Source organism: Notechis scutatus, chromosome 2 (assembly GCF_049901735.1).
Source record: "Notechis scutatus isolate UNSWTSFEM ecotype Mainland chromosome 2, rNotScu1.2, whole genome shotgun sequence".
Classification (NCBI taxonomy): Eukaryota; Metazoa; Chordata; class Lepidosauria; order Squamata; family Elapidae; genus Notechis; species Notechis scutatus.
The window spans coordinates 258,749,647-258,765,343 of record NC_142010.1 but is presented as its reverse complement, the minus strand read 5'-3'; the positions used below and the strand labels follow the sequence as shown (position 1 = coordinate 258,765,343).

The 15,697-nt window shown below is 42.5% G+C and overlaps 1 protein-coding gene across 1 annotated transcript in view; it reads right to left on the bottom strand.

Moving 5' to 3' along the window:
* The window catches only part of LOXHD1 (lipoxygenase homology PLAT domains 1), a 238,550-nt gene that overhangs the window by 198,910 nt on the left and 23,943 nt on the right, over nucleotides 1-15,697 (bottom strand). Inside the window, exons 5-6 of the mRNA XM_087953943.1 lie at nucleotides 12,789-12,973; nucleotides 422-520 (exon numbers count right to left, since the gene is read on the bottom strand). Coding sequence (XP_087810069.1) covers nucleotides 422-520; nucleotides 12,789-12,973 — 284 coding nt within the window. The remainder of the gene's footprint in view (nucleotides 1-421; nucleotides 521-12,788; nucleotides 12,974-15,697) is intronic.

The following is a 15,697-nucleotide window of genomic DNA, read 5'->3' as shown; positions in this document are numbered from 1 at the left end:
CTACCCACAGCAAAGTTTCTGGAAGCAAAGCGTGCATTATCTTTATTTGTCAAGTCTTATATGGATTCTAGCATCCTCCCAACTGTGTGTGTTTCGTTATCTTTTGAAGTCTTCAATTCCTTATCCTGCCCTGTCTCGTTAATTGCTGCAGCATGGTTTGTGTTGGTTTTTATTTATTTTGATGTATAATTTAGATGTACTTTGAGTTCGGACTGAATTTCTTCTCTTTAAAAACTGTTCTTGGGAGAGTTTTTTCTCCAGCTGATGATAACTGTACATTGGGGACCAAGTTGGAGGTATTAAAGGGACTTTACCTACTTTTGTGACTTTGTTGCTTTTGTGCCACCCCCCTGGGTCTTCACAATACCTATTAGTCTGCATTAGTCGATATAAGTACTGTATATACCCTAGGGAATATTACCCGTGTCTCCGTTCCGCCCAAAAATGTTAACGAAAACATCAGCATCTGTTCCACTGCCATTGACATCACCTGTAAACACTCGGACAACATATTTGTTTACTGCAGGGGGAAAAAGAACATTATACGATTAATTAAAACAGAAGCAGATAGATGTCCAAGGAATGATCAAGCAAGCTGGAAGTACCACAAACACGTGTTTGCATTTGGATTTACCTGTAAGCTGGGGATCCACCATCTTATGGAAAAATAACCATCCTTTTTTGTCAGTTGCAACATCCTTAGGGCCCAGGTAGATTGGCTACACCGATGCTCCAGGGGTTGGCCCAGCAGAAAGTACAATATCCTACCCCGTCTCAAAAGGTGCTTTTCAAAGGGCTACTGGATTTTCTTGGGTCCCCCCACCCTTAAAATATTTCGCTTCTCCTCTAAGAATTATTACTATATTACTGAAACAGAACTGAAGAAGCTTCCCGGATGAGAAGCGAAATGTTTTCAAGGAGGGGAAAAAAACAACAACAAGAAAATTCATTTGCTTTTTAGGAAAACATCTTTGGGACAACCATGACCTGGATGATTAACCTGGAATTGAGGAGAAACTTCCTAACGGTGAGGATAATTAACCAGTGGAACAGCTTGCCACTAGAAGTTGTGGGCACTTCATCACCGGAGGTTTTTAAGAAGAGACTGGACAGTCACTTGTCTGAAATGATATAGGGCCTCCTGCTTGAGCCAGGGGCTGGACTAGAGGATCTCCAAGGTCCCTTCCAGCTCTATTCTGATTGATTGGGAATCTCCATAGACAATGTCTTCCCCTAAACTCTGCTGCCTCATTGCAAATCCCTATTGTGATTCAGCCAGGAGGCTGGAAATTGGTGTTATCCTTATTAGTTTTAATGTGAGGCAAGTAAGGAACATGTGAAATACAATGAAAATATAGCCACACAAAACTCATTTGCAGATGTAGAAAGTTAGAAACCACCCACCCCTCTTCTAGAAGAATGAGATAGTTTGAGAAATACTAAAGAAAAGAAAAAAGACAGGATAAAATATTTCCCCTAAAAGAGAAATAAAAAAATCTTAAGCTCCCTGCCCCCCGAGCAGATACCGGAGGAGGCAGCTTTTAGAAATGGTCATCCATTCAAAGACAGGATATTTTGAAACAGAGGCAGAGTGATAGGGTTAGCCCTCACTCAAGATCCAAACCAGGACAAAGCCATTAAGCCATAATAGGAATTGGCCAACCCCCTTTCAGAACACAAGCCCCTTCAGTACGTCATCTCAGTTGCACCACCTCCAGCAAATTTCAACCAAACTTGGCACCTCAGACAACCTATAGAGCCAGCTGTGATGGGATTCAACCGGTTTGCACCACTTCTGCCGAACCCGTTATTAAGCTGTTGGCTGGCCCCAACCCACCTCTTCCAAGAGTCCCTATTCGTAAGTCGAGGACTACCTGTGGTTGTGAGAAATCTCTGGATTTAATTGGTTTGGATGACAATATGAAGTTTGAACTCTCTTTAAGGCTTGTTGAGATGGAAGAGAAAAAGCAAACAAAAACAGAACTGACCATTCCAGAGATTTTTGCATTGATATTCTCATTACAAAAAGTCAGCCGAAAATATGGGCAGAGAGGCTGGGAAGTTAATTTAAAACATTGCATTGGTTTTGTAACAAATCTTTTAAACTAGTGCTCTAAAGTAGTTGTCCTACTCCCTCTGCTGGTCAGATCAAAATTGGATGGCTTCTTATATTAGCTTTTGTTCTAAAACGGAACATCTGGCGCGGAATTTTAAGAACCAAAAAAACCTCTCTTTTATATTAAAAAAAAAGGAGTTGATACGATCCAAAGGTGCTTAAAGGTGAGGCAGTGATTAAAAAAAAGGAAGGCAAAATGAAATTTTGAAGACATTGGGGTATGTAGCTAATTGGAATTAAGGATGGAGTACAATCCACCCCCAGTAGGGAGATCAAGAAAGTCACTGCAAGCTGCAATTGCAAGCTGCAATTGTGTTGAAAATGCACACAGTGCCCACATCACAACACTCCAGTTTTTAAATTTGCTTTTTTCTCTCTCTCTTTAAACGGCTTTATTTTCACATGGGCTTAAATTACTAACAGAATAACAGAGTTGGAAGGGACCTTGGAGGTCTTCTAGTCCAACCCCCTGCTCAGGCAGGAAACCCTATACCATTTCAGACAAATGGTTGTCCAATCTCTTCTTGAAAACCTCCAGGGTTGGAGCAGCCAGAACTTCTGGAAGCAAGCTGTTCCACTGGTTAATTGTTCTAATTCTCAGGAAGTTTCCCCTTATTTCCAAGTTGCTTCTCTCCTTGATGAGTTTCCATCCATTGTTTCTTGTCCTGCCTTTGGAAAGTAAGTTGACCCCATTTCCCTTCAAATATTGGAACATGGCTATCGTGTCTGTTTCTTATGTTTACGAATAAGTCAAGGTGGCAAACATATCCAACACACCTTCCTCGTCCTATCTTCTCAGAACAACCCTGCAAGGTCAGTTTGGCTAGGAGACTGTGCCTGGCCCAAAGTCACCCAGTTGGTTTTCATGGCTAAGGCGGGACTAGAACCCACAGCCTCCTAAGGCAGGACTACAACCCACAGTGATTGGTGATTGGTCCAAAGTCATTCAGCTAGTATTCATGGCTAAGGAGGGACTAGAACCCACGGTCTCCTGCTTTCTAGCCCAGTGCCTTAACCACTACACCAAACTGGCTCTCATCTCCCTGATGTTGCTTGCACCCGTTTCAAGAGAACCTTGTTAGGGCTAAAGGAATGATAGCGATCATCAGTAGCGGGCTAGATTAAGGAAGTGCACTAAATTATAAACTGCAAGAAAGAAAGTAGCGTGAATGTTTGGAAAGGAGAAAAGGAAGGAGGCTTTGCAAGCCAAGACGTGTTAAGACTTTGAACCCATTTCTTGATTCTGAAGTTCTGACGGTAGAAGGCCAACAGGCAGGCCGTGAAGCAGTGGTGGGTTTCAAAAAAAAAATTCCTACAGGTTCGGTGTGCCGCGTGAAGCAGCTGAGGTTGAAAAGCAGGAAATAAAAGTCAGTATAGAGCCAGGGTGGATGGGAGGGCCAAGCAGCTGATCATCGGAGCAAACTGGTTCGCTCACAGATAATCCTTGGAGGTACCGGTTAGGCTGAACCGGGCCGAACCAGCAGAATGCCACCACTGCCATAAAGGCATATGTCAAAGTACTGGACGAACCATCTTTCAAGCCCAAAACTGACATATGTGTCGCCATTTTATTTAGTCTTATTATATACTCCTTTTCTTTCTTTCTCTTGGCGGTTATGGGGGAAAGGGTTTCGGGCTTGCCACATATCTAAGGTGGGAGGAGTGGAGATAGCGAGAGTTGTTTAGGCTAGGGGGTTCTCCTTCCCGTGGGAACGAAAGCTGACCCTGCTGAGACCTGGAGGTGGAGATTGATGCCACCAGGCAAACGATAATTTACTTCCATTGGAGAATGTGACTTTTAGGGGGTTGTTTCTAACTTCCAATATTATGTGGTGTAATTCCGGGTCGTGTCAGATCCAGAATTACAACAGACTTTACCAATTTGATGCTTTTCTAAATAAAAAGAAATTATTATGGAAGATGGACTTTGCTCTTTTTCTTTTTAAATGGATTTCACCACTTGGAAACCTGACACCATCCTTTTTGTTATGTTTGGAGAGTAATGGAGACCAGACATCTGACCAGTGACTTCAACTCTTTATTAACAGTAAATAGAACAGAACAGAGCAAGGCTAATGGGCAGCAGTAACCCTTTTATAGGGTTGGCTGCTACCCTATTAACCAATAATAAGTGCATAAGGTCCAAACCAATAACCAATAGGAAGTGTCCTAAGTTTGGCCAATCAGGGGCTTTTATGAACCAATCCTAGTTCGCTGTTCAAGGACCAATCAAATGTGCAGGCTTCCAAAACCTACTTTGCATTTGGGCTTATTTACTTTATTCATTCACAACACCCCTCCTTGGGTTCCGTTTGAGGAGCTGTAACAAAATCTTCAAGGTAGACAGGCCGTTTGGTCTGTCTGGATGATTTCCGTGGCTCCACCGGCTTGTTCTCAAGTCCGGTTCCGGTGGAAGCGTTTGGATGATCTTTATTAAGTTCCGTTTCGCTGCACGGTGATTCCGTACTGCTTCCGTTGTTGTTGTCTCCGCCAATAAGTGTTTCTTGGGGTTCCGCAGTTCGGTTTCCCCGTGTTCAAGTCCCATGGAAAAGTCAACTCTCTCCCGCTTCAATCCCGGTACTTCGCTGGGCGTAGGTTTTCCGTTGGGCTGCTATCCGTCGTGTCGAAGTCAATTTCTCGATATTTCCTCCCCCTCAGTTGGTGAACCCGGGAGCCATGGGCGCTGGGTAGTAATCTCGAGCGGGTTGGTCTGTGTGGCGTTTCCACACCCTCCCATCGTCTATTAGCAGGCGGTAAGATTTAGGCCCAGTGAGGTGGGTAACGAGTTGCGGGTATCCATAAAGGGTCGCGGAGAAGTTTTTGGCAAAGATTAAATCACCTACCTTAAATTCCCGGCATTTGCTGCTGGAGCCGAAAGGCTTTTCGGGTGCGTATGCGGGGTGGAGCGGTCGAGGTGCGATCGTAGTTTCTGCCCATAAGAAGTTCGGCGGGTGTTTTGTTGGTAACGCTGTGGGGCGTGATGTGCTGCAACAATAAAATCCGATTGATTTTCTCATCGATGTTTTCGAATTCCATTTTGTGGAGGGTCTTTTTACAAACTGTACCATGCGCTCTGCACGCCCGTTCGCCGCAGGGTGCGCGGGTGAGGTCAGCGCATAGCGGATGCCCGGTCAGCAAGATATTGTTCAAATGGTAATGCTGTGAACTGTGGGCCATTATCCGAGGGCGAGGGGCGTCCGGAAAACCATGTGGCAAATAACCTGTTTAATTTGTTGATAACTGAGTCCGTTGTAGTTGTGCTCATTCGATGGATCTCGAGCCAATTTGAATAGGCATCGACTGTAATAAGGAAAGTGCCCTTTTGTAGGCCCCGCAAAGTCAATATGGATACGGGACCATGGTCCTCTCGGAGTTTCCCATTCGGTTGGGCTTGCTTTAGGTGGGGCGTTGCTGGCGTCTTGGCAACGTTGACAAGTAGCAACCCAGGCCTCGACTATAATTTCTTTCAGCTTTAGCTAAAGTTCGTGAAAAAAAATGCGGCGGGAGCTTCTGCTCCGTTCGGTAATACGTGGGCTAGGATTGCTCCAACCCCAAAAGGTGAGGCGTCACAAGTAATAGTTAATGGCAGAGTCTCATTGTACTGCATAAGTACAGAATCAGAAGTTAGCAATTTCTTTACTTGTTGGAAAGCGTTTTGTTCACGTTGTCCCCAAACCCACGTTGCTTTTTTGTCTAAGAGTCTATGTAATGGTTCAGCTCACGGTTGCTTTATTGGGTAAAAAAGGCGTTATAGAAATTGATAAGTCCAAGGAACGCCTGTAGATCTGCCTTGTTCCTTGGAGTGGGGCCTTCTTAATTGCCTTTAATTTGTCCTCAGTGGGATGGATTCCTTGACTGTCCAGGAGGTATCCCCAAAACTCCCCCTTTTGGTACATAACTGGCATTTATTTTTTTTAACTTTGAGGCCTGCGTTTTGGAACCTTTGTAAAACTATGCGGAGTCGTTTTTCTAGAATGTCTTCTTCCGTCGCGAAAACGTCTTGGAATTCTTGCACGAGGGCTTCCTCCCAATCGTTGCTCTCGGCACGGTGGACTCCGGCTACTGTGATTCCAAGCGGTCTGAACCATTGAGGCCTAAAAGACTAGGCGGTCACGGTCCACGACAGTCAGTGGCAGTGCGACGGTGCGGTCCTGAAAGAGACCTGGAATCGGCGGGACCCGACAGCGGGGTCGGTTACCCTGGTAATCTTTGAGGATAACCCTTTGAGGGTTTAGGTCTTGGCGGCGATCGTCGGAATGAGCTGTTGAAGCGTCTTCAGGACACCATCGAGAGGATGATCCTGAGTCCACCTCCATTACACAAGGTTTGTTTTTCGATAGCGACCTCTACTCGGATTTTCCCGGCATCAAGGGATGTAGCATGGCCTATGGTAATTGTTTGGTGGGTCTCTTCCTGCCTGATTTCTTCACGCCTGGTGGAAGTGGTGGGCCGGTTTGTTTCTGTAGGAGTGGCTTCCCCATTGGTGATTCAGTTTGTCTCGGGGTGTGCGAAGAATCCTGAAGACTAGTAAAGGCTCGAGGACGTCCCAGTCCATCGCTTTTACTTCGGCTGGCTTGGCAAGTGATTTTGCCATTTTAAACACGGTGAGGCCCGCAATGGGTTAGGAATATAGCTCTTTTTTTTGCTGGTTGTAGCGTCTTTCAAATTGTTGGTCTCCAGAAACATCTGGAACCGATCCATGTATGACTCCCAGTCTTCGGTTTCTGGGTTGAATGGAGCGGGTGGTACGTAATGCACCGCTGGCCATGTTGCCGTTGATGGTGCGTGTTCGACCACGTGCTCTGTGTGTTGCTCTGTAGATCAGTCAGCTCTTCGGTCTCCGCATCCCATCCTCGTCGCCAGTGTTATGTTTGGAGAGTAATGGAGACCAGACATCTGACCAGTGACTTCAACTCTTTATTAACAGTAAATAGAACAGAACAGAGCAAGGCTAATGGGCAGCAGTAACCCTTTTATAGGGTTGGCTGCTACCCTATTAACCAATAATAAGTGCATAAGGTCCAAACCAATAACCAATAGGAAGTGTCCTAAGTTTGGCCAATCAGGGGCTTTTATGAACCAATCCTAGTTCGCTGTTCAAGGACCAATCAAATGTGCAGGCTTCCAAAACCTACTTTGCATTTGGGCTTATTTACTTTATTCATTCACAACACTTTTCATTTTGGTGTTTGAAAATTATGCAGCCCTCGAGAAACAATATTCACCGTACTGTTGATTTTAACCTGGAAGAAAGGAAATGTTGGACTGATGCCTAGTTTTAAACCTGCACTCAAAACCTTGGCAAGCAGCAAGAAAGAAAAATTTAGACTAGTCGGTGGATCTTGTACAGCTTTGTCTGTCTACATATTGGGTATTTTCTTTCTTTAGCACAGCACAGATTTTAAAAATGTAAAGAGGAATAGAAATGGAATGAAGGAGATGAACTGTGTTCTAATAATATTTGGATCAGGGTGGCTGTCATTCCAGTAGGCAAGGGTAAAACCGATGCCTTTTTAATGTAAGATGGGAGCAAACCAAGGCTCTAATATTTTGTGTCACCTGATGGCCAGCTAAATGTTCACAGAGATTCTCAGTCAATCCAGATCATAGTTGTCCCCAAAGATGCTTTTTCAAAAGATAACTGGATTCTGTTTTTCCTTGAAGACGTTTCACTTCTCATCTAAGAAGCCTCCTTCAGTTCTGACTGAGTGGTGGAGGAATAAATCCTTCCATCCCCCACCATTTGGTCAGAACTGAAGGAAGCTTCTTGAATGAGAAGTGAAATGTCTTCAAGGAAAAACAAAGTCCAGTTGCCTTTTGAAAAAGCACTTTTGTGATGGCCAGCTAGTTATACTGAGGAAGTTTAAAACACAGCATTAGTTCCTTCCCATTGTCCCTCCTCAGCATCTGGTCTTTGTAAGGGATGTTATAGGTAGTCTTCAACTTACAACCCTTCTTTAGTGACCGTTCAAAGTTACAATAGCACTGAAAAAAGTGACTTAGGGCCTTTTTGTACTCTTACAACCAATGCAACATTCTTACGGTCGTATCGTCAAAATTTAGATGCTTGGCAACTGACATATATTGAGAATGGTTGTGGTGTCTCCAGGTCATGTGATCACCTTTTGGGCTCATATTTATGAAGGTTGTGATCCCCTTTAGCAACCTTCTGACAAGCAAAGTCAATGGGGAAGCCAAATTCACTTAACAATGGTGTTCCTAACTTAAAAACTGTGGTGATTCACTTAACAACGGTGGCAAGAAAGGTCGTAAAATGGGGCAAAACTCACTTAACTACTGCCTCATTTAGCAACAGAAATGTTGGGCTCAATTGTGCTCGTTGTCAGGATTCCAGCAATTGCCCAAATTAAATCATGATTCTCAAGACAAACTTCAACCAGCTTCGAAGGTTTCATTAGAGGCGACAGACTGGCACTGCCCTGTATGAAGCCAACTCTGGCACATATAATTTACAATCATCTGTGACCCTGTTTTCCCTCCTAGGTGTCTCATAAACCAGATTCTCCAATTAAGCACGTTCACAGGCTGGGTGTCATCATTCACGTTCTCCAATTAAATATATTCACAAGCAAAAACTCTGGTATTTTAGTTTACAGCCTTTTAAAAATAAGAGTTGGAATGTACTTTTGATTTACCCCCTTTTTTATGGCAACTACTAAAACAGGCATAGGAATGTTTTATGAGTTGACAATCGTAGGCCAAGGGAGCACAGGGATGCCACAACGGTCATAAATGTGAAAAAAAGATTGTTACTTTTTGGGAGGGTGTAACTTTAGTCATTAATTGAAAGGTCGTAAGTTAAGGACCAGCTGCACATAATTCTGGAGCTCCAGAATGATCCATGCTAGAGGGAAGATTTATGAATGTGGTATAGAGACAAGCCGAGAGAGAGAGAGAAAAACTTTGCTTTTCTCCATTTAAAATTGGGGATCGAAGAGTTTCTCTTGAAGTTAGACAAGCTGAACCGTGAAGCAAAAGATTCCTTACACAGCGCACAGCCTTTAATTAAGTTAATCACTGCTCAAATGTCTCTTTATACCCAATGGCCAAATTGTCTGTTATCTGACCTGGTTTGAGAGAAGGTTTGGGTTTTGTCTTTTTTTGTTTGTTTTGTTTTTCTTAAATCATTGCTGTAGGAAGTTAAGACACTTCGACTTAAGAATTTATTATGGGAAAGAAAACACCACGGGAGGGGGTGGAACGATATCCCATCCTTTGCGATTAATACCCAGGATGAAAGCGAATATCATGCCCCCTCGGCAGCACTTAGGTAAATAAGAATCTGTGGTGGTGTAAATGTGAGAATAATTGCTTGGCATATGGCAAACTGCAAAATTGACAGATGGGTTTTCTGGCTGAGCACCATGACCTGCAGCATTTTCCTTGTAAGAAACCCACACAATTTGTGAAAAGATGGTGTGATGTCAGGTTAAGCCGTACGGAAAAGCTGCTTTCCAGTTTTCTTTTGGCAGGGAATCCTGAGCGCAGAAAATCACCTCTGAGTTTTACATTCGGGCATTTGAAACCTTTATCATCACATCGTTCGTTGCCCTGGAACTGAACTGAATGGAAAAGATGAACTAATATTGACCTGCATAAGGCAGAATCAGGTTTTCAAAAAACTAAAGAAGGACTAGGGAATGAGTGACATGAGAACAGTGTGAATCCTGCATCCAGTTTTGGTCACCAGGCTATACAAAAGATGTTGAGACTCTAGAAAGAGTGCAGAGAAGAGCAACCAGGATGATTAGGGGACTGGAGGCTAAAACATATGAAGAACCGTTACAGGAACTGGGCCAGCTTCTCTTCACCAGACTAGCCAAGTACTAGTCTGGTGAAGAGAAGGACCAGGGGAGACAGGAGAGCAGTCTTCCAATATTTGAGGGGCTGCTACAGAGAGGAGGAAGGGGTCAAGCTATTTTCTAAGGCACCCGAAGGCCAGACAAGAAATAATGGATGGAAACTGATCAAGAAGAGATTCAACCTAGAAATAAAGAGAATTTTTCTGACAGGGAGAACAATCAACCCATGGGACAGCTTGCCTTCGGAGGTTGTGGGAGCTTCATCACTGGAGGCTTTCAAGAAGAGACTGGACTGCCATCTGTCAGAAATGCTGTACAGTCTCCTGCTTGGGCGGGAGGTTGGACTAGATGACCTACAAAGTCCCTTCCAACTCTATTAATCTGTTAAACCTATCCTCCACGAAGGCAGGACAAGAAGCAAAGGATGGAAAGTAACCAAGGAGAGAAGAAACCTAAATTAAGGATACATTTCTTAACAGTAAGAACAATTATCCAGTTGAACGGGTTGCCTTCAGAAGTTGTGGCTGCTCCATCACTGGAGGTTTTTAAGAAGAGACTGGACAGCCATTTGTCTAGAATGGTATAGGGTCTCCTGCTTGAGCAGGGGGTTGGACTAGAAGACCTCCAAGGTCCCTTTCAGTTCTTATTCTGTTAAACTTGACAATGATAATGTGATCACTCATGTTATAGTTCTACCTTGTTCCCCGCATACAAAGTGTTAATATTCTTTAGGATGCAAAGCGTACTGGTATCCAATTCAGTATCAATAAAGGAATAATATGTATATAAAATTTATACCCTTTTCTCCAAAATTGCCACATGTAGAAGGGGGGGGGAGGGGAGGAGAAGGGAAGGGGGGGAGGGAATAAATGAGTGAAGAAGGGAAGGGGATAAATGGGTGAAGAAAGGAAGGGAAGGGAACCGAAGGGAACAGAACAGAACAGAATAATAGAGTTATTATATTCTAGAGGGATCCTGGAGGTGTTATTCCAAAACCTAAAGATTCTTTGGGAAAGCAAGAAGAGTTAAAACATAACCACAGATCCAAATTCACTGTATAGACCTGACTTCCAAATATGGAAAAAAAGATCCCCATTGCAAGTACTGAATCAATAATACTTTACTTTAACAGTGAACAGCCTGTATGAATCCACACACCTCTGTCTCTATTTTATACCCAGGGGGTCTTTCTGACCACACTGGAAAATTTCAGTTTATTTTGCTGCTATTTTGGGATAAAGATCAACAAGTCTGGAGTGTGACTATATTGCTGTTTGCCACCCAGAATCAATGTGTGCGGGTTGGGTGGTCTTTTAAATTGATTTAATAAATAATAACATGATTTAAAATAATATACTGTATATATCATTGTACTTTCTTAAAATACGTTTTTTTTTAAAAAAAAAACTGCATAATGTATAATTTTTCTTTTAAAAACTCCTACAAGGCAAAAATTTGGATATTACTTTAGGCAAGATTTAAATTCACGCAATTTTCCATCCTAGAATGCATTTATTACCACTGGGGAACTTTGTTGCAAAGACCGAACATTTCAAACGTGTTCATTTATTTTCACTATTTCTACGCTGACGTTTAGGTTTTCCCAAGTTTATAAGATAACTGTGGTTTCCTTTAGCAAAAGGATAACGAAACTTTAGCTTCTGTGACATTTGAAAATGAAAAATTAGATTTGTTGCCTGCAAAAATTAAAAGAAAAATTGGATTAGATGGGGAAATGTCAGGTAGTTCTCGACTTACAACCATCATTCTGCTAAACAAATAATTCCCTCAAAACTGTCCAACTATTTACAAAGTCTGCACTACTATTACTATTAATTTTCTCATCACTCCTTATCACCCATCCCCTCCCACTTGTGACTGTAGGACTGTAATTTTGTCGCTTGTATCCTAACAATTTTTATTGACTGTTTCCTAGTGTGATTTGATTGCTTATTTGTACCCTATGACTGTCATTAAGTGTTGCACCTTATGATTATTGACTCTTGACGAAAGTACCTTTTCCTTTATGTACACTGAGAGCATTTGCACCAAGACCAATTCCTTGTGTGTCCAATCACACTTGGCCAATAAAAGAATTCTATTCTATTCTATTTCTATTATTTTAGGGTTTGAAATGACAATGGCACTGAAAAAAGTGGCTTATGACCATTTTTCACATGGCCATTGCAGCATCCTCATCGTCACATGATCAAAATTCAGACGCTTGGCAACTGACTCATATTTATGACAGCTGCAGTATCCCAGGTTCATGTGGTCCCCTTTTGCGACCCTTCGGACAAGCAAAGTCCATGGGGAAAGCGGATTCACTTAACAACAGTGTTACTAACTCCACAACTTCAGGAATTCACTTAATAACTGCAGGAAGGAAGTTCGTAAAATTGGGGTAAAATTCACTTCACAACTGTCTCACTTAGCAACAGAAATTTGGGGCTCAGTTGTGGTTGTTAGTCAAGGACTATCTTGTATATCAGTCATGATAATTGGAGTTTTGAAGCCAAGTTGAAAGAATTAAAGGGACTTCACTTGTTTTTGTGACTTTGTTGCTTTTGTATCCCACCCTGAGTCATCACAGAGACCTTGGAGGTCTTCTAGTCCAACCCCTTGACCAAGCAGGAGACCCCCTCCCCATAACAGAGTACCCCAAATGAGGGGAATCCAAGCCCTTTTGTCTTCTCCTTTCCCGTAAGGAATCAACCTTGGCTGCATGGAACAGCCCATCTACCCTCTATAGCGATGAGAGGAGGACACAGGAAGAACACCCTCCCCCCACCACAGGCCGAGAGTGCCCCCTTCCCTTGCACACTTCACTACAGTATGCTATGATGTACCTTTGGGAACATCCATAGGGTTAAGGCTGCCAATCAGATCTCTGACATAAAGTCCGTCCCCTTCATCTTTACTCAGCCAATTGTTGCACGGGAAATAAAAACGGAGGTGGGGCCTGTTCATGTCTGTCACAATCACACGGTCAAGATACCAGCTGGCGTTCATTCCGGTGTTGTCGTGTTCAATTCTGCCACACAAATAGAGAAGAGAAAGAAGGGTGCAGGCTGGCAATTATTAAAATTGATATTTTACAACCTGCTGCCCTCAGATGCATTATTTATTTATTTCATTTATTTATTTGAATTGATTTGATTTGATTTGTCAATCGCTTACAAGACAACAGATATAAGTATAAACATGAGTAATAATACAGGAAATAGGTACAAATTAAATGGGGGACAATAGGACAGGGACGATAGGCACAATTGTTCAGTTATGCACAGACCTCTTAGGAATGGGGTAAGGCCAAAATGAGGAACGTATTATCATTTATAGTGGAATTGCAAAGAAGCCCAAAAGTTTTGGCAGAAAATTCAGAAATGGTTAGAAGAGATGTGTAAGATTAAAATAGAATACAGACCTGATTTTTTCTTGTTAAGAATTAATGTGGGAAAATATGACAAATATATTATATACCTAACAATTCATGTAACCACAGCTGCAAGATTGGCCTATGCACAACATGGAAATGTAAAGAAACTCCAAGTGTAATAGAAATAATTAGGAAAATGTGGATGTGTGCAGAAATGGACAAATGGACAAAAGAACTAAAAAATAAGGATGAATCGGATTATTACAAAGTATGGGATAAGTTTTATTGCTGGTTAGAAAAGAGGAAGGATCAAGAAAATAAGAAATGATTTTATGTATATATTATATACTACCTATATAGAATGTAAATATGTACTATTTTTATATGACTCAGCAATGTAAGACAACTATGTAGGTTAGGATGATTGCACCGTGTCCACTGTTTTTAATGTCCTTTTCTTTCTTTTTTGTGTTTGTTCAATAAAATTTTTGAAAACAAAAAAAGGAATGGGGTGAGGTCAATAGTGGATAGTTTAAGGGTAAAGGAGTGGGGTGTTTTTTAGAATGGCAGCTCCCATAATCCCCTTTCTTCCCTGGCTGGGAATGTTGGGAATTGTAACCCCAACCCAACTAGAGGATATCGGATTGAGGGACGTTGTGGTCCATTTCCCTTTTGTCATAATTTGGCAACAGCAACACAGACATCACACCTACGAAGTCAAGGCTCTGAAGTAACGATTTACCTCATGAATTTAACACAACAAAGACTTTTATGCAAACCTCTTTCTACAAAGGCAATGAGCTCATTTCATATTTTGATGTTTTTGAAGTGACAAGCACTTTGAACATCTATGTATTGTTAAAGAGGGAGGGAGGATTTTGTGAGACATCTGGAATCTATACTAAAAATTTGCAGTGGAGAGATAAAAAGCTTCAGTTCCTAAATTTCTGACTTAGTTTTCATTACATGAAAACCATGAGAAGACTAAGAATCTACAGGGTAATATCATGTTCCTTTTGTCTAAGCTCCAAAGTATCGCACTTGATGGATATGGTCTAGATATTAATATATAGAATACTTATTTTCTTTTTTTTTGAACCCACATATTTTAAAATGTGGTATGTAATTTAATATACGTATAACTTCTTGAATTTCTTATACTTTACAAAATTGACCATACATCTCCACCTTATGTGTATCATATTATTATGTGTTCCTTTCCATACATTTTTCTGATGCTATCCCTGTATTTTATATCATATACTCAATCAGAATAGAGCTGGACGGGACTTTGGAGGTCTTCTAATCCAGGGGTCGCCAACCTTTTGGACCTCAGGGACCACCAAACTCATAATTTTAAATCCCATGGATCAGAGACCCTGGAAAAATCCCCCCAAAAGTCTGCAGGAAAATTCCCCACCCCGTTTTCCTACCAATCGATCATTCTTTATTTGGGATCGCAGGATACTGTCTCCAGATCTGTTCTCAGGGGGAGAGACTTTTGGCTTCATGCAAGGAAAGCAGCAGAATCAGCAGAAGTCTTTCTTTCTCTCCCTCAAACTCCGCCAGAAATGATCTTTGTGAGACTTATCGTGCCGGCGCAGCCTCTTGGAGCAGGAGGCCTTGCAGGGTCCCAAAGACTCATTTCTGGCAGAGTTTGGGGGAGAGAAAGAAAGACTTTTGCTGCTTTCCTTGCGTGCAGCCAAAAGCAGAAGAAAAAAGAAGCAGAAAGAAGCAGTCTGGAGGCCAGGTGAGGCACGTGGGGCAAGTTCCCCCTCTCCATCCTTTCCCCCCTCCCCTCACTACCTCGTGTTGTTTGCAATGCAAACGATGCAAGCCTCTGTGTTCCCGTGGGCCATGTGGGCAGCGCAGCCTTGTGTTCCCGCACAGCCTGGATTACTTGCTTTGGGGGTACTTTGGGGGTGACATTTCTCTACGGACTGCCAACATTTTCTCATGGACCACCAGTGGTCCCCAGCCCACTGGTTGGTGACCATTGTTGTAATTTAACCCTCTGCTCAAGCAGGAGACCCTATAGATCAGGGCTGTCAAACTTCTGGCCCGTGGACCATATGCGTCACGTGCTGGCCACGCCCACACCTGGTTTAGTGAAGGGGGGAAAGTCCCGCTATGTCATGTGACGCTACCATGACAACGTGAGTTTGATATCCCTGCTATAGATCAAAGGAATATTACAAAGCTTTCAGAAGGAACATAGGATCTAGGAAATGACTAGACTGAGACTGAGGGAGAGGTCAAATGTGTCTTCAGGCCCTTCACACCCATAAGAGATCTAAGTCCAACCCACCTTGAATTCTGTTGAGTCTTATTTACTGCCCATTTGCTTTGACCATTAGTAGTTCCAGTCAGGGGTGGGCT